At 43.2% G+C, this 19218-nt stretch overlaps 1 protein-coding gene across 2 annotated transcripts; it reads right to left on the minus strand.

Moving 5' to 3' along the window:
- Window positions 1-2146: 2146 nt before the first annotated feature.
- trim37 (tripartite motif containing 37) lies at window positions 2147-18165 on the minus strand. Of its 2 annotated transcripts, XM_084028758.1 has the most exons (25): window positions 17957-18165; window positions 16816-16895; window positions 16164-16265; window positions 15859-15899; window positions 15442-15558; window positions 13982-14069; window positions 13406-13528; window positions 12785-12908; window positions 12230-12297; window positions 11917-12041; window positions 11647-11697; window positions 11488-11569; window positions 11128-11204; window positions 10689-10868; window positions 10462-10576; window positions 10191-10376; window positions 9976-10109; window positions 9720-9802; window positions 7864-8091; window positions 7250-7558; window positions 6427-6570; window positions 5869-6073; window positions 5698-5783; window positions 4304-4414; window positions 2147-3664 (listed from the first exon to the last, which is right to left on the minus strand). In XM_084028758.1, exons 2-25 carry the CDS (start codon window positions 16834-16836, stop codon window positions 3618-3620), a joined length of 2847 nt encoding a protein of 948 aa, XP_083884884.1. In that variant the 5' UTR covers window positions 16837-16895; window positions 17957-18165; the 3' UTR covers window positions 2147-3617. The 2 variants fall into 2 exon arrangements, with proteins under 2 accessions (XP_083884884.1, XP_083884885.1); XM_084028759.1 differs by lacking the exons at window positions 2147-3664; window positions 17957-18165 and adding an exon at window positions 3720-4242 and having other exon boundaries at window positions 16816-16985.
- Between the last annotated feature and the right edge of the window lie 1053 nt (window positions 18166-19218).

The raw sequence follows: 19218 nt of genomic DNA on the forward strand, positions 1-19218 counted from the left end.
CTGCGTAAAGCCAGCTAGTTCCCAGAGCTAAAATTAAATAATCCTGGTGTCACGCAGAAAAATGAATGCGAAGAATTCATCTTCACGAACTAAAGGAGGCCGGACGTTTCAGCGGTTTGGTCCATTTGAAAAGAACCCTTTCTGGTGAGATTAATGCCAATGTGGCTAATAGAGTGCAGCAGGGATGCTAATTTAGGATGCTAAGATAGCATTGCACCCATTTTACGCTCGACACGAAACAGAAAATGTTCTTTACTAACGTGTTTCATATCGTAGAACAGAATGTAAAAAACTCAAGCTTGTGTTGATCACAGCTTATTTCAGGCATCTAAAAAAAAAAAACACATCGACTTTGTGACAAGGGAAAAGGAAGTGCAAAAAACATTTTTTTGACTAATTTCTGGGTTTTCTGACTCATTCCTACAGCACTCTATGACAGGGAGTGTAAATAAGATGACTGAGGGATGTGATTGGTCGCTGCTTCTTCAAGCAGAGACAAACCCAACGATTGGCTCTTCTTCAACATGGAGGTTAGGTTAAAAAAAAACACATTGAGTACCTGTATTACGTGTTCCTGTAGTATATAAAAATATGTGTACTGTAACTGGTGACTGATTATCATGTACATAAAGATTAGAACAAGTCCTCGACTGACGCCTTTTCTTTCCTGAAGAGTTGTGATTGTCTCTGCTCCTCATGAGGCTCAGTTTCATTTCCCAGCATCCTTTGCTGGAATTTAACCAAGTATGTTTACTCAAGCTCCATACTTTAGCAAAAAAAAGTACACTTTTCTCATGCCTACTCTACTACACTACTCTATCTGGGAGCTTTAGTTTACAAATGAAGATGTTTTCAGACAAAAATAGTTTTGAAGCTCAATTAAGACAATTAATTGGCAACTTCATTGACTGTATTTTTTCATGTAAAACATTTAGGTTTACTGTGTTTTTTTAAATGTGTTTTTGATAATGTCAGATAGCCAGCGCTCTGATTGGCCAGTCTGCGTTTCCCTGCTTCTAAAACGTCCCTTCAGCTGGCGGTGACATCATAAATGCTCCAGCTTTCTTTTTTTTTTCTTAAAAAGCCACTTAAAACTTAAATACAGTGTAAATAACTTAAATACCAAGCAAAGGTTACCCACTAATCTAGCCCCGGAGTTATGAAGCCATGCAGCAGAAGAGTAACATGAACAAACCGGACCTTAGTGTTCCCTGCAGTGAAACGCCGGCAGCCACGCGATGCTGTAACAGGCTTTCATGTCGCTGTCTGCTGTTACATAAACGGCTTTCTACAGAAACAAGAGAGCGGTCCTCCACATTCCTGCTATAAAAAGACTCGGTTCACCCCCTCCACTCGTAATCAGGCTTTGTTCTCTCCATTCCAGCAGTTTGGAGGTTTCATTGGGGTAGAAAAAGAAATGGGTTGACGAAACCCAGAGAGGATAGAAGGTGAGGTTCTCCCTCCAGTGAGGAGCAGGAAAACACTTTATTAGGGTTCAGTCCACGAACGTATTCAGTCTAACTGCTCCTCAGCCATCGTGGGAGCCTGAAAGCCACAACCCGAGCTTCACCACGCTAACTAAAGCAAAGACTTCGGCCAAGGAGACCGCTGTTCGAGTCCTGCGCAAAACTAAAAGTAAAATTTGACATTTGTTTTTTTAAACGTAAGCTGTTAATACACACACGAGTCCAAGTCACGTGACCGTGACACTTTTTTCCCCTCAAAGGAAGTCAATTATTTTGCTTCATAAATCTGACTTCCTGTTTTATTTTGAAAAGACACTGTGCGTCATAAGTGGAGACTGAGGCTCGCAACATGCAACGTCTTTTCAAAATAAACTTCCAACTTAATGGAAGACATACACGTTCATTTATATTTCTAATAATAATAATCAAAATCTATAATAACCTTAAGTTATTAAATAAATGTAGAAAGTGACATATTTTAAGTAGAAGTGAAAAGAAACGGAATGGAAATGATCTCAATATTGTACACTATTGCACACTAAAGAAAACATAAATTTTAATAATAACTAACAATAACTTTATTTCTGCCGACAGATCCCTCTAAATCCTCAACTCTGTCCCTTTAAGACAAACTGAGCCATTTTACCATTCAGACAGGAAACACGACAACGTGGTCATTTCCAGGATCATAAAACATGTCATTTATTTAAATAAGGAAATTTACACATAAGACAATGCCGAGTGCATTCTGGGCACATTCAAAAATAGAACGCAGCTTTTGACACAACAAGTACAAATAATAGAAGAGGTGAATAAAAGATAAGTGCCTCCCCTGTACGAGAAACATGTAACGCAAGAGAAAACAATGATTTGAGTTTGACGTCCTCCTTCAGTCCAGCCGATGAAGCTGTGCACTTACAGGCACACATATTTACAGGAAAACCAATGACGTGGCTCAATGAAGAGGAAAAGGTCCACTTCAGAGTCAGGAGACAGTCATACAAAGTGGAATTATGTTGATTTAAAGTCTGTTTCCTCCCGGTAACGTGCAGCGTTTCTGCAGCAGCTGTTTAACGAGGTGAAGACGAGCCAGTGAAGCTGTGAGCATCGGTGCAGAATCACAGACCTTCAAACTGTTGCTGTCAAGTTCCTTTCAAATTCAAAAGTCTTCATGCACCACCGTTTAAACTTCAAGTCCATTGATCCAAATTTACAAAAAAACAAAACAATTTATCTTCCCTCTCGTGGTAAACTTAAACGGTGTTTTAGGGCCACTGAAGGTATAAAAAAATATATTTTTAATGCTAAGCTAGGCAGCTGGGGCTTCATATTCACGCTACAAACATTGAGAGTGCTCTTGACTCTCTGCGGCTGGACACCAGATTTCAAAGACAAAAACAGCTGCTTGGTCGTTGTTGGGGTGTCAGTCAAAGGTTTCAGCAGCGAGCGGTTCAGTGATGATTTAACCCCTTCAAATGTCCCATAAAGGAAGACGTGGTGGCTGCTGCTGAGACATTAACATAAATGAGCAGAAAACGCGCTGTGGTGTCAGGATGACTTAATGTGAGGAGGAGTGAATCATGGCGTTTCTGGTTCCGGGTGGTGCAGGGACACGGCGAAGCGAGCCGAGGAGGCGTGGAGACTCAGACGGCAGGTTGTTAGAAAACACAAAGCTCTTATTGACAGATTATATACAGTTCATCCTCAAGACTCTGCAGACTTATTAAAAGGTGACTAAAGGAGGTCCTGTAGCTCAGGTTAATGTACTGGTTTCACGTTAAAGAGCCTTAAAGACTTTCAGAGATGCAGTCGTTGCTGGCCGTGAAAGAACTGACAGAAACGTCCCTTATAATAAATATAATGTAATCTTAAATTAGGTGAAAAATCCTAATGACAACCACATAAACTGGCCGACATCATTATTTCTGTTGTCTAATTCTGCAAAAAGAAAATATTCAGGACACCAAGAGAAATGTTTCTGTTTCCAGACAAGCAGGTGAGTCGTGTTCGGCTGTCCGGCTTCATGCGTGATAAGCAAGTCTTCTGCTCTACAGTGTGTGTGTGTGTGTGTGTGTGTGTGTGTAACGTAAAGTGTGTGTGTGTCGTCCCCGGGCCGTTATGGCATCACCGCGAGGCCGCCGACGGGGGTTTTCACCTGTCGGCGGGCAGACTCATGTCGTCAGACAGAATCTGCTCTCCTGGAAGAAGAGAGGAGGAATAACTGGATCCACTTCCTGGGAGGTGGTCGACACAATAAAAACATCTGTAAAAGACATTTATTACCAAAACAAAGTGTTGCTGCTGTATTATGCTTAATTTAATAATCTTATATTCTTTATTCGTCTTGCTGGCCCCCTGATGGCCAGCAGAGAGAATGCAAGCTTAAGGCACTCTTAGCGCCACCAACTGTTACTCTTGACGAACCAACTTGCAACATTTACAGAGCAGTAGTTGCAGATAATTATGGAAACCTGACCAGTGTTTAACTGTTTTATGTCACTCTCACTGTGCTCATCGTTGGCAGACGGCTTGGCGTCAATGTGAGATTCCTTAATATTCACACCGAAGCTCTGAACCAGCCGTCGGTTGGATTTCAACACTCTTTGAGGCAAGTTTTTCCTGAGGATGGTCATCTTTTGTTTGTGAACATCACAGAAATTACTACCTCTGCTCTCTGTGTGTGTGCTGGATAATGCAGACGCAGCAGAGAGGCGAGCCCGCATGCAGATTAAAATGAGAGCTGGTTATCAGGGTCGCTGTGTGTGTGCTGGTTCACCTGAGCAGGGAGGAGTCTGGTTATCAGGTGTGTGTGTGTGTGTGTGTGTGTGTTGGTTCACCTGAGCATGGAGGAGTCTGGTTGTCGTAGCGAGAGTTGCTGCTCTGCAGAGCCTCGTCCTCAGTGTCGCTGTCGCTGCTCGTCGCCGCCACCAGGACAGACGCCGGCTGATCTACAGACAGACGGGATGAGACCGTCAGACAGACAGGACGAGACCCTCAGACAGACAGGATGAGACCGTCAGACAGACGGGACGAGGCCGTCAGACAGACAGGAAGACACCTCAGACCTGCCATTCAACTCACTTCCCGTTATGATCCCGACAATCATTAAAATGTGCTTAAAACACACACAACATCCTGATAAGAATTTAGGTTTGAATATTTTTTGGAGGGGGGGGAAACGCATTTAAATGGTTCAAATGAAGACTTAGATGAGACGATCAACATCACTCTCATGTGTGTTTGATACGAGCGTCAGCCAGCAGCCCGTTATTATTTTTTGGCTCTTAACAACCAGCAGAGACTCCAGGATGCTACTGGGATATTACTGGTCCCAGCCAAGAACCAGTCACACACAGCGACCCATAGAGAAACAGCAAAATGTTGTTTTTACACTTAACAAACAAACAAGATCTAACCGTCAGCTGGAGAGCTTCGGAGGTGATTTCTGTTTGTGTTGGACGGATTCATTCTAGCCGTTTCCAGTGAACGCTGAGCTACCGGCTGCTTTCTGTCATTTCTGCACAAGCTAAACATAAAACCCTCCTGAGGGTAAACACAATCACACACACCTCTTCTTCTTACTTCTGCACACACTGCAGCTGCCCTTACAAAGTGTGTACTATTACATGCAGTACGCATTCAATCGAGACACAATGTGGCACCTTGAACTCCGACCCTCGTCTTCAATCCTGCAGTCGCACGTCAATAATTCTGAGTCAGTCTCTAAATGTGTCTCGGCGTATCTCATCTGGAGAACATGGACACCTGTAGTGTTTGCATGGTTACATCTGCAGAGGCGTTGCATCAATTACCACAGCGCCACTAGCAAAGAGAACTGAAAATATGACTTTTTGTTAAAGACATTTCATGACCTTGTTCTGAAAATCTAAAATAAGACATTTAAAAAGAAGGATCTTGGGTAACCCTTTAAAAAAAGACTTAGCCTCAGAACTTGGGCTAGTTTGAGTTTCCGACTTGGATTTACGACATATAATATAATCTTAAATACAACGATCATAAATCATAACGTCTCCCTGCAGGACGATTTTCTTGAAAAAGAAAAAAGAAACATATTGTGAGGCCTTTTTTAACCACAACCTGCAATAAAACCCAATACCTTACCACCCCTCCATTCTGTGCATTAATTAGGGAGGTACCAAACACTAATATTAGATATAATATAATAGAAGTATAGTAGTAGTAGTATGGGAGTACGGGTACTGGAACACACCTTCACTCGACTGTGCAGAGGCGGCCTCCAGCAGGGAATGATGGGAGTTTCCTGAGCTTTCAGATTCACACTCCAACATGGCGGCCCTGCAGGAACAAAGAGAGTGTTGGTGAGGGGCGGGGCAGAAAGAAGGTGGAGTATTCCTGTGCACGCCGTGTCTCAGAGCCCCACCCAAGGGTCCTGCCTCCACAGGTCTTGCTGGCAGTCATGTAGCTCGGCCCCGCTAAGGAAAAGATGTCGTCCCGCGGCCCCGAGGCCCCGTACAGCTGCTGCTCCACCGAGTACTGCTGCTGCTTGGAGGTGGAGGACGGCTGCTCCAACGAGGAGCCACTGAGGGACACCAGGGGCCCTTGGGTGCCGTCGGCCTTCAGCATTCCTGATGCAGAGACGGGAGCAGAGTTTTTCAGTTTCCATCCTGGCGAGAGAGACTAAGTGGGTGTTCGCCGGCATTAAAAAACATGCAAGGTGCTACGTGGGTGAAGGGGTGCTGGTCACCTGCTCCAGTGAAGGACATACAAATCCAAAGTCATGTCCATGTTTTCAAACTCAATTTGAAGATACTTTAAAGGCTGCTCTAATCAATATTTGATGGATGTCGCTCAGTTTACGACTCCAAATGAAGGTTAACGTTGCTGAGGATGTTGTTGTTCGTGGACAAGTCCGCCATATACATTTAATAAGTTGAATGAGGTCAAATGGAAGGGTAACGTAAGTCAGAAAAGTACGGACCTTCTGCAGCTCCCAGCCCGTCTTTCAGATGCAGGCTGAGCTCCGTGGCCACGTCTGCTCCTCTCAGCTCCTTCTCCTCCTGACTCCTCCTCTTCACCACCAGAGAGCTGCTGCTGTCCAGGACGGGAGACAGAGATTTCCTGGCTGCACACAGGAAAACAAGACACAAATATGATATTATCTCAGATCCTCGGACCCCCAATAACTGTAGAATCACATTAGATATCGACTCTGCCAGCAGGAGTCCTGTGAGCCTCCTCGTCTGTCGTCAAGTCTAGACAGAGTTGACGTATACGAGCTCTAAGATTACCTCCAATTCCGTCTCGGGCTCAGTTTTGCACTGTGAGCAATGAGTCGGTTAAGATAATGATGATTTGGTGTCAGGTTGGGTTGGAGCTCAAGAAGCAACAAATATTAAAAAAAAGTAAGATTGCTACTTCAGGAGCAACAAAATTCAGACGGTGACGAATATCATACCATGGTTTTCCACTCAGCGGCTGTAAATTACTTCTGATTTTTTTTCCTCTGAATATAACCCCCACCCCAGCTCCATAATGTATTTATTATTATTATTTTTCCTCCAAAGCCTTAATTCGCTTTCGTTTTTTATAACATTTTTTAAATACAATACAATTAAATATTCTAAACTTTTTCAACTGATAAATCTGTGACTGTTATCTTAGGTATTCTTAGCTATTCCTCATAATATTCCTCCCTCCCCGGTTCCGTAATTATCTATTGATACCTACAACGGCCCCAACACGTAGTCATACTTCCTGGTGTCGGGGTAGTTAGATAACAAGGATGTTCAGATGGTCCTTACCAGGGCGGCAGGGCCTGGACCGAGCTGCAGCTGCTCTCCCCAGCAGGTCCAGCTCACCGGCTTTACGACAAGCTGACGACTCTGAATCAGCATGGTGGGAGGCTACCTCCTCCACACTGAAGCACCCCGATGGGCCCGGCCTGGGCTCTCCGGTCCCCCGGGCCTCCAGCACTTGACTCTTGACATCAGACATCTTGCTGCGGACCTCAGCCATCTGAGCCTTGAGGCGGATCAGGACCCCCGAGTCTGGAGCCGACCGTCGAACCACCTGAGGCCGGCGCTCTCTGTCTTTCCTGGAGTGAGAATGAGCTGGAAGAATAACGAGAAAGAAGAGAAGCTGGAGAAAAAATAAATCTTCCATTCACTTCTCAGTTCAGACACTCAAAGAAATGTGGCTTTAGAAATGAGCTCAAAATAAATCCCTGCTTACGTTCAGTGTCAACAAAACTCTGCATTCTTACATCCACGTTTGCTTGGCATGAATCTGTATTGAGTTAATGTCTGCTTGAGTTTTGGGAAGGGTGATTATATTTCATAATAATCAATGGCACAATCATAATCACTAAATATCACTACTTTCTCAATCACCAAAAGCTGAGGGTGCGTTCACACACCTTGGCTGTGCAGCAGAGACACAGGAGGCCGAGGCTGGAGGCCCCACAGAGACTCCACGCTGCTGCGCTCCTTCAGATCCAGCAGCTGGATCAGGATGACCGGGTCTATCTCCAGGAGGCTGTTGCTGCCTGGACCAGCAGCACCACCAGCCCCGGCTCCGCCACCACCGGCACTGCGACCACCGGCAGCGCTGCGATGCAAGGAACGAACGCTGGAGCTGGATCCTCCTGCACAAGACAGAGGTTATATACGGTTCACATACCGTGTGGTTGCACATTTCTTCTGGGTTATGTGATCGTCCAAGGTGACATTAATGAGGTCTGCCTTATAAAAGATGTTGTGGTAAAAAGGTGTTGAGTTTCACAGTTAGATTATTGTCAAATTTAATACAAACAAACAGATCTCTTTAAAGCTTGGAAATGCCTCCTCCTTCTGTGCTGCTCCATCTTGTGGTGTCCCTCACAGCTCTATTTTGGGTCCCCTCTTATTCACCATATTAAATGTAGACCTTAATACTTATTAGCGAAGTCATTTTTAGTGCAGATATTTCAGTTACACTGTGTTCACTCTTGTCTGACATCCCCCATCTATATCTCTTCAGAAGTTGAAAATCAAAAAAATCACATGACTTCAGTGAAGTAGCGAAGTAATTAATTAACCTCTGTTATTGTTTTTCCACTTGATATTTGAGTGCATTCAATGGTCAGTCAGACAGAAGGAGATGCTCTCTGATTCCCAGTTAAGGTTTTCCAGACAAAACCTCTGTATCAAATTCTGAAAATGTAGGCTGCTTTAAAGGGCTGGACTTTATAGTTTATCGTTTTAGCGCTGAAGCATAAATGTATCATAAAAAAATCAGGATATTTTGCTCGGCTCGATTCTGATCCACTAAAAGATAGAACCGAGTGTTTCTATACGAGCACGCTGCAAAGGGGCTACAGTGCACCAACAATGACTCATCATCCTCTTCACGCCTTTCAACACCAACACAGTGAAACTCACTGAAGGAGCTGCTCTGAGCCCCACAATCATATCACTGGGTTCTGCTTGTACAGCTGCCAAACAACACAACACGGATTTGATTCTGCAAATTGTCAAATAGTGGCCGAGGCTTATATTTGCCTCAACAGAAGAGGAGAGCGAGCCTTCATCCATGGCAGGACGTTAAATATTTGATGGATCCATCTTCGCAAACATTCAGGATTTATTTGCTTTTCTTCCGTCTGGATATCTTCAGGTTTTGCAACATATTCAACAGACGTCACCTTAGGCTATGAGAAACTTTTTGTTTATAACAAAAATCGAGAAAATAAAAAGACGTTTTTGTGTGTAAGTGATGAATGGGCATCATGGTGCTTGCAGGCTCAGACTGTTATTCCAAGTGTCTACAGACTTTATGGAAAATGATCCATCATCACTTTTCAGGGTTGGAGATGTTTCCAGAAATTCAAAACATCCCACAAAATTCTGACCAATCACAAACAGTTAATAAGAGGGGGGTGTTTAGGGCGTTTTCATTGTCGAGATTGCAGTCTGAACACAAATTCAACTGAGGTCCAAGTACAACATTTAAATACATATTTATCCCTGAATCAGAACAAACAAGGATATAAGCAGGTGACAAAATGAATGTTACAGTCTCTTGAGGTTATGTGGACATGGAAAGTACAATTTGGGCTTCATTCCTTTGACCCAAGTTTTCACTGATTCTGATGAAGAGTGTCTGCTAACAGACGGAAAAAAAAAAAAAAAAAAAAAAAAAATTATATATATATATATATATATATATATATATATATATATATATATATATATATATATATATATATATATATATATATATATTCATTATTACCTGCTGCTCCAGCCAAGTCATCAGGAAGCTCTCCTTCTTCCGTCTCCAGGTTCCCAATAAAGTCCACATCATTCTCTCCTGACCTGTGGAAATACATGCAAATAAATTGTTATTTATTCCTGTATTTATTCATTCTCATGGTACATTTTATAACAGATCATTACCAGATCAGGACCATTTTTACATTTGTAAAGAAAATAAAAAGATTATGCATGAATGATGGGTTTTGGAAGTTCAAGGACATGATTGTTCTCACATGGTCTCCTCGTCGATGTCGTTCTCCTCGGTGTTGCTGGTTGCCGTGGAGCTCCCCGAGGTGCTGCTGCCGTCCAGCGGGTTCACCTCCTCTTCGGTCAGACAGTCCACCTCCAAGTCACCGTCCGACAGCTCCTGAACAACACGGCGGCACCGCGGTCACACCAAGCTCATGCGTTTGTGGCCGACATACCGACATATGTATTCCAGCCTTACATTAGAGTCATCTTGCAGCGTCCTCTCTTCTTCTTCGCCTTTCTTAGCGTTGGTCAACGTGGTCTGGATGTCGTCGTCGCTCTTCACCGAGCGGGGGTCTCTTTCAGAGGCCGTGGTGGCGAGCCTCAGGTCGGGGGGGGAGGAGCTGCGCGACGTCTGACGGCGAAACAGCTCGATGGCCAACCTCTGAAATCATGACATTGAATAATGCATGAGATATCGGATCAGCTTCAACATCACACTGTGTGGATGAAATTAAAGAACACAGTACCTCTTTGAGGTTGTTGATCTGCTGGATGTAGCCGCTCTGGGCCGACTCCAGCTGGCTGATGTACCAGTACTGATCTCTGCACTTCTGGAAGAAGGTGGGGGAGCGAACCTGGTAGCTGAGCAGCACACACATGAAAACCCTTAGTCTTTGACATCAGAACGGCTCCGCTGCTTGTTTCTATACGACCAGATGAGTGTGTGTGTGTGTGTGTGTGTGTGTGAGCCCACCGGAGGACCAGCGTGTCCGTCTGCATGTTCAGGTAACCCTCGCTGGCCAGGAGGTCCAGTCTGAAGAAGCGGTTGTAGCCCCAGCATTCACCAACCTCAAAGTCAGAGGCAAACTCCCGAATGATGTTCTTGGTTGGATCACTGGAGGCCTGATGGACCATCTCCACGCGGTACTCATACCTACACACACAACATCACGCAGGGAAATACACAACATCCATAGTCGACTGTGGTCTTCTCATGGAATATGTTCACAGTCATTAAAACAGATCTCATCCTTTAATTTGGCAATAATTCATCCCGTCGAGTTCACAGCTTCTCAGTGCATTGAGAAGACAAACTTCATCATTCTCATGTTTTACTCACTTCAGAGTTGACTGTAAAAGACAAAGACTGCAGAGACAGATTTAAAGGAGATTTCTAGAGAAACGATTCGTACTTTGATGTCTCAGGGAGTCCGGCAGACAGCTCCAAAAACACCGACAGGTAGTTTCCACGGACCACACCGTTGCCGTCCTGACAGGAAACACATCACAAGAGTTATGTTAAACATTCATTCTTAGATCTCTAGAACTACAGTTCCCAGTCATCATCGTGGGGAGAACAAACCAAAAAACACTGAAACAGAAACACAGCAGTGGTCGAACACTTACGGTTTATATTCATTATAAAGTGAAATATTTCGCTCACTAGAATGTATTTTGTTTCCCCGACACACAAGATAAAACGAGCAAGAACAGTCAGTGCAGGAATTTATCGCCCTATCCTAATGGAAAGTATGGGGAGGAGAGAAACTCACCGGGTAGACCTTGAGCCTCCAGCAGAGCCCAGATATCTGCAGAGGAGGGCTGTAGACCGGGTCGGCCCGCTGCCTCAGGGTGCTGCAGAACACAAACACAAACACGTGATTTCATGTCTGCAGCAGCAGCGACACCTGGATCAACGACAGAGGATTTACCTGAAGTTGACCAGAACAAAAGTGCTGGAATCGTAGGCAGGAACCAGCTCACTGAAAGCACACAGAGGGAGGTCCATATTAACTTTCATTCCATCATAAATTGGTCACAGGTTGGGACAGACACGTGCCAGATTGAGGTTCCCCATTTGATGTGATGAATCAAACTAATACATAAAATCTAGAGATTGAACGGATGATGGGGATGTTTGCTACATGCAGTCCTGGCCGCGACACAGCTGACCTCAACGTGACCTGTAAAGCAGCTGTTACCTGGTGAAGTCTGGGGGGACCGGCGTGGTGACGAAGGACTGCATGGGTTTGCGATGGACCTGCTGGAACATGAGCAGGATCTCTGGGCTCTTGGAGATCAGCTCACTCTTACTGCAGGAGTGAAGCTGTGCGACACACAAACAGTCCATCCATCAATGACGGCACATTGTTTTTGGCCGATCCTTAACAACATAACCGGTATGTACTCCAGTAACAAAGAGAGGTGGTGTTATGATTTTAATTTCATTTGAATTCAACACAGCTCAGCGAGCAGCAGCAAGGAGACAACAACGCACAGTGCAGCTACACCGACCTGATGCTCCACCTCCTGCAGGAGAGACTCCAGCAGCTCCGTCTCCTGGGTCAAGGACGTCTTCTGGCCTGGTGGGGAGGAAGGATTTCTATTTTCAGCGTGTGCCTCAGTGAGTGCTGGATGTGAGGCCTGACGGAGGCTGCAGAGTGGTCAGAGGCAGTGCGGCGCTGTGGACGCTGAGTGCATGCAGCCGCTCCGCCCGGATGAATATTTCATCTGTGTATCGCCTCGCAACTATAAAAGGTAGCGGCTTTCAGCGGGGAGTCTGCATATTCTGTTGGCTTGAGGTCCAAGCTTTAGACACTCGAGTGCCAGTTAACGTGTCTTCATGTCAAGAGAGCTCTTTTCAGAAACGGAATACGTCACATCGCTGGCGTCATAACGCTATTTAAAGGAGAGCGTATTCTGTAATTCAGACAAAAAGGTGAACATCCGGAAAGTGGGGTTGTATCAGCCTTTGTGCTGGTTACCAAAGTAACCAGCCTAAAGATCCATATAAGAGTGTGTTATAAAGCAAACTCAACACAGCTGCACTGGGACAGCGAGTCTTCTTACCCATCAGGGTGATGAGTTTGTTCTTCAGCTGGTTGTCCAGACGAGCGATCATCATCTCCACGGCGTTCCGGATCTCTCTGACCCTCTCGTCCTTCGCTCCTCTGACAGCCTCCACATTCCTCTCCTGACACACACACACACACACACACACACCGTACACACACACCATACAGACACACACACCGTACACACACACACCGTACACACCGTACACACCGTACACACCGTACACACCGTACACACACACACACACACACACACACACACACACACACACACACACACACACACAGCAATTGAAATATCAAGTCATGTTGGCACCACCTAGTGGAAGTCAGCAGTACTCCTCCAGTGTTACCTGAACTTTTAAAAATGTAAAATATTTCTTTAAATGTCACCAATTTAATCTTTTTAAAACAACATTGCTTCCAGACTGCCTTTAATACGATTCCAACGCCAATCTGTATTTTTAACGCAGTGAAAATGTTGGTTTTGAAAGGCTGAATGGAAGCAGAATATTTCCAAAAATAAAATCGTGAATTCAAAAAGAAAGCTTTCATCCTGTAGGAAGAGTGAATGTGTGTGAGTCCGTCTTTTCTTGTATAAAATGAGCAGTCTCACCACTTCCTGCACCAGACTGATGAGCTCCATGAGGCGGCGGCGGAGCTTGGCGACCTCCTCCTTCACTTTGGTCACGTGCTGCTCGTAGATCTCCACCAGAGGCTTGAAGGTATGGCCGCCATGCTGGGGACGACAAAAACACCAGTCTGTCTCCGGACTCCAGTTTCATTGGATGTCATGCAAGTTAACTGACTTGGTCAGCCAAGCAACTTATGTGAAGACATCATTGGGCATTTTTGTGAAAAAACAATGAAATAATCTTCAATAAGATGATCATGAATCATAAGGTATCTGCATAAAAAAAGAATAATGTATTTATTTTAAATATATTTTTTTATTCAGGCACTACTTTTCACTTCTCTACCATGACAGTGAGCTAGACGGCTTTTTCAAGTCACAATATTTAGAATTATCCCCATAATGGAAGTTACGATCACTTTATTGTGAGTATTTTTTTAATTACAATCTGGATAAAACCAGATATCATCCCATATCTATTTGGCAGATTAATCAGTCATGAAAATAATCGAATGCAGCCTGAAACACTGATCTAAAAACAAAGATGTGGAATGTTACCATGCCTCCCCACAGAGCACACTGGTGACAGATGCATTTCTTACAGGTCCAGCAGAAAACACTCAGCTTCTCGAGGTGGTTCTCACATCTGTACAAGGGGAGAACACACACACACACACACACACACACACACACACACACACACACACACACACACACACACACACACACACACACACACACACACACACACACACACACACACACACACACACACACACACACACACACACACACACACACACACACACACACACACACACACACACACACACACACACACACACACACACACACACACACACACACACACACACACACACACACACACACACACACACACACACACACACACACACACACACACACACACACACACACGCACACACACACGCACGCACACACACACGCACACACACACGCACACACAGACACAAGACACAGACACAGACACAGACACAGACAGAGAGAGAGAGAAATGTTTCACTGCAGTGTTTCTAAAAAAGCTTTCAGAGAAAACTCTCAAAGTTGCCAAATCCAGGAGACGGAGGACGACAACAATGCTTTATACGGTGGAGAAACATGAACATGTGTCGGAGGAGAAAGCAGGACGGTTGAACTGGGATCTCGGCATCTCCCGGGAGTTCGAGCCAAGATTCTCTCTCTTTCCGTTTCCTGGGGGGAAAAACCTGCAGGATCCCAGGATGTTTGCCGAGGACTACGTCCTGAAACGGAGACAGCTCCTCCAGAGCTCATTAACATTTGCACATAATTCCTAGGTTAAGTTTCGATGTACAGGTCGACTTTGTGTTGCTAAATTCCCGTCCTTCTTTGCCTAGTTCAAGCCCCCGAGCTGTTTTACACCATCCAAATAAATTTCATGCCAAAGAACTATCAACACAAGGCCACTCCTTGATGAAAAATAAAGCTATGTTATAAACCGGGTCGTTTCCATGCATGCTGCAGGCAGTTTCTGTAATTTTATCACAATTTACTCTCCAATCACAAAACACCTTGCATGCATGTCTTTTCATTTTGCTCAACATAATTCATGTCTAATGCAGTTTGAAATGTCCAATTCAATGCGACTTCTCATGATTAACATAACTTTTTAAACACTTGTAGGCATCAAACAGCAGCATTTCTGTGCATAGTACACATCACAGACATCACAGCACTGGTCACTTAATCTCTCTAAGCGCTGACAGGATCTATTAATAACTATTGTTCTGTAAAAAGGTAAGCCCTTAAACAGAGTTAACACAGTTAAGCCAGGGTACTTTCCAGCACGTGCTGTAGTTTACTTTAAAATCAGAATTGTTGCTCTGTAACCACATATAAAAAAAAACATACACGAAAGATGTTTTTCTTTCACTTATAACAACAATCTTGAAATACTACCAGGAAGTGCTGATTTTTAAATCCCTCAGCCCTACTGAACACATAGAGGAGGTGCTCACTTGTCCTTGTCGCTGTCTTCGTGCTTGGTGAGGCTGCAGAGCTGCAGCGTGTCCAGCTGCTGGGTGACCTCCTCTGCCCAGCGACAGTTGACCAGCTCCCTCAGCTGGAGCGGAGCCCTTTGTATTCAAACAAAAAAAAAAAAAAATAAAGTACTGACTCTTGAGAAATGTAAATGAATACAACATCCTCTGTGATGGTTGCATTTCAATGACAAACACTTCACCCAGGTCACGTTTTCTTTAAAGGCATTAAAGGGTGTATCATCATATCCACAGTAAAGAAATGTGTTTCCCTGTACAATGAAATTCTTCATTTGCTGTCCACAGAATGCCAAACGATGTAGCCTATGTAATCCAAGTAGTACACAGATAGTAGTACACAGATGAGGGACTGCAGGTGTGTTAGCAGGTTCTTACCGGCAGTGTGGACACTGGGCCCTCTGCTCCGTCAGCCACCGCTGTCAAACAATGACATCACACCTTAATAGAGCCGCCGCAAACATGCTGCAACTATCAAATACACCCGATTCTACTGCAATTCAGTATGCTAACCATTATCAATAAATGCCACAAAAAGACCAAAAACAAAACAATTAATTGATTGAAATGAAGAACATGGAGTGTTAGAATTAGAATGTGAAATATTGTTAAAATATTAACAAAAAGCGAATAACGTAAATCAGCTCGACGGGCCCCATGTGAGGGATAAAACGTTCACTCACTCGTATGCAGCTGAAGCAGCAGAGTTTGGAGCAGTGAGGACAGAGACGAGCATCCCTCAGTTTCTCCATGCAGATGAAGCAGCGAAACACTTCTGCGATGCTCTGCACAGCGGGAGAGAAAGGACCATGCTCAGTGTGACACAGAACAAAATAAATCACCACAACCATCGGCATCGCACGATTCACAAAAGTTAGCAGGTTTGTGGCAAAGTCGTGTTCCTGGATCATATCGGATGGTAAAGTTGTACTTAATGAGTGGAGAATAAAACAGTGTTATCAATTTTTAAACAGATGGGAAAATCTTGAATGCATATCAAGCCATATCTGTATTACAGTCTGGCTTTAAATACCAACTTGTTGTGCTGCTAAGAAAATAAAAGTGTTTTATTCTCTCAAACATCTTCCTCACATACACATAACGTGGAGAAATATTAATGTATTATTCCACCTTATAAATATCTGGAATTGTGGTTGGATAGCAGGCTTAGTAAGTGGCACAACAACCTAAGATTAAAATTTGTTTCTCACATCAGAATTAAACATTTCCATTCTTGAGGCATCAACCATCATGTCTGTGCTTTAAAATGCAGATCTCATGCTGTTCATTCCACCTTAAAAGTACTTATAGCTGAGGTGTGTGTACAGTACGTACCTCGACACTTTGTTCATCCATTGCAGCAAGCTTAAAGTTCCTGATCTTAGGGATGAATCACAGAAGTCCTAGCTGCTGGTCTAAACACAATAAACAACATTTTATTGTGCTTTGGGCATAGTAATTCCAAGGTAACACACTTTTTCCGATACACGTAATATTGCTGTTTTATGTTACTGCCTGACATTTTTAAATCCCCCCACCACCTTTTCAAATCAAGTTTCAAATCAATCCTCACAGCAACTGCATAACCATGTCATGATGATTTGATCATTATAGCCCAATTGTGTCAAATTCAATGGCGATTGAAATGCAAATAATATGTTTGATGTCTAAATTATACCGTTTTCAAGATCTCTGTTAAAATTGCATCATTGCAGGAATGAAGAAAAACATCAATATAACAGCTGATTCTCAACTGTTGTCTCAACAGGCATTTCTGTGGTGCTTCGAGAAAAGTTCAGGGAAAAAAGTACAGACGTTCTCTTCTCAAGTAGAAGTACTGATACTTGTGTTCAAAAAGACTCTGGTCAAAGTAGAAGTACTGATTTAACTTTACTCAAGCGAAAAGGAAAAAGTACTCTGAAATGTACTAAAAAAAGAAACGTTTTGAGTTTGAAAGGAGTTGACAGTACATATATTTAATGTAGGGAATAAAAGTAAAGTTGCCAGGGGAAATAAATACTCAAGTAAAGTACAGATACCTGGAAGTACAGTTACAAAGTATCTGTACTTCGTTACTCCCCTGGTAATATGCATATATGCTATCCATCCATCCATCCATTGTCTACCGCTTATCCTGTATTCAGGGTCGCGGGGGGGCTGGAGCCGATCCCAGCTGTCATTGGGCGAAGGCAGGGTACACCCTGGACAGGTCATATACGCTATATGAAAGCTAAATTAACGCTAGTTTCCCATCATCAGCGCGCATCATCACCGTTAGCTTGCACGTTAGGAACCAGCCAGCATCACCAGCTAACCCTCTATGTCCGGGATATATCATGTTCCTTTAGTACAACGGACTCTAACCATCGGGCTGAACGTGAACAACCAGAAACACTTCAACCCGTACTTGTATATAATTGTGATATTCGCTAGCTAGCTAGCTAGCTAGCTGGCATTAGCAGGCTGGCTCACTTACCTCAGAGACTAACCCTAACCCTAACCCGTCACACCTGCTAAACAACCGGCCAAACTACATCATCTACGTCACAAAAACCCGATGGCTGCTTCAGATGCCATAGAAATAAAAACCAAAACGTGTCCGGCAGCGGCTGCGTGAACGTAGAAGTTACGTTTTAGAAAAAAACAACTGTTTCTGCCCTAAATTGAAGATGCTTGCTCTGAAGCTGGCTGTCCCCTAGCAATAACCAATCACATGGCTCCGTTTCTTCTTCGCTTGATTTATATGTTACTCGTTTGTCAGACCGTTTAATGGAGGGTTGCGCCATCTAGTGGACAGGCTGCAGAATCACAGAGGAGACCTGAGGACTGGTGGAAGAATTACTCATGTTTCAGCATAAAAATATACTTAAAGGTACAATGTGAAGAATTAAGGGGGCTCTATTGGCAGAACTGGAATATAGCATTATTAAGTATGTCCCTTTGTATTTAATCATCTGGAAATAATATTGTGTAACCTTTGAACCAGCTGTCCACCTCGGTATCGACATACAGAGGAGGACCGTAGTTATTATTTGTGTACATTTTTTGTACTGAAAAATTACTTTTTTCCAAGTAAAACAGCATAAACAAAAGAACATCATCATTTGTTATATGGATGTACCTAAAAAGATTACATAAATTCAGCTTGTTCAGGAAAAACATGCAAATATTTGGGGTTTTGAACAAATGCATATTAAGTCCAACCTAGATTTTTTCGTTATTTTGTATTGGTAGTTTCACAGATTTAATTGTGCTACATTAATATCCACACAGATTATTATTTTTTTGGTTCAATGGCCATTTAAAGTACCAAAGGTGAAGGTATATCCATTTGAACGGTCCATTTTAATGTCATATATATTATATTACTTGATTATAATTAAGTTGATGATTTGTTATAGCGTTATTTACATTTATTGTTAAAAATAAGAAGTGCATGAATGCAAAACAAGAAGAAAACAGAAAAATAAAGGCAAAGGAGGGAGTCACATCACCATAGATAGAGGGTCGTAATTGATGATTTAGAGGGACTATTTTTCTCAGTCTATACATTGCTTTTTCCCTATTTTTTTATGAAATTATTGTATATTATACCTTTAAGTTAAAATAATGAGAAAGAACAGGTAAAAAAGTTCAAGATAAAAGTCAAAAGTTGAATTTTGAAGGCTTATTTGGACAAACTTTTGAGAAATATATTAAATGATTATTGAATGCTTCTCACTTAGCTCCTCCGTCACC

This window comes from Eutrigla gurnardus, assembly GCF_963514095.1.
Source record: "Eutrigla gurnardus genome assembly, chromosome: 15".
Lineage (NCBI taxonomy): Eukaryota > Metazoa > Chordata > Actinopteri > Perciformes > Triglidae > Eutrigla > Eutrigla gurnardus.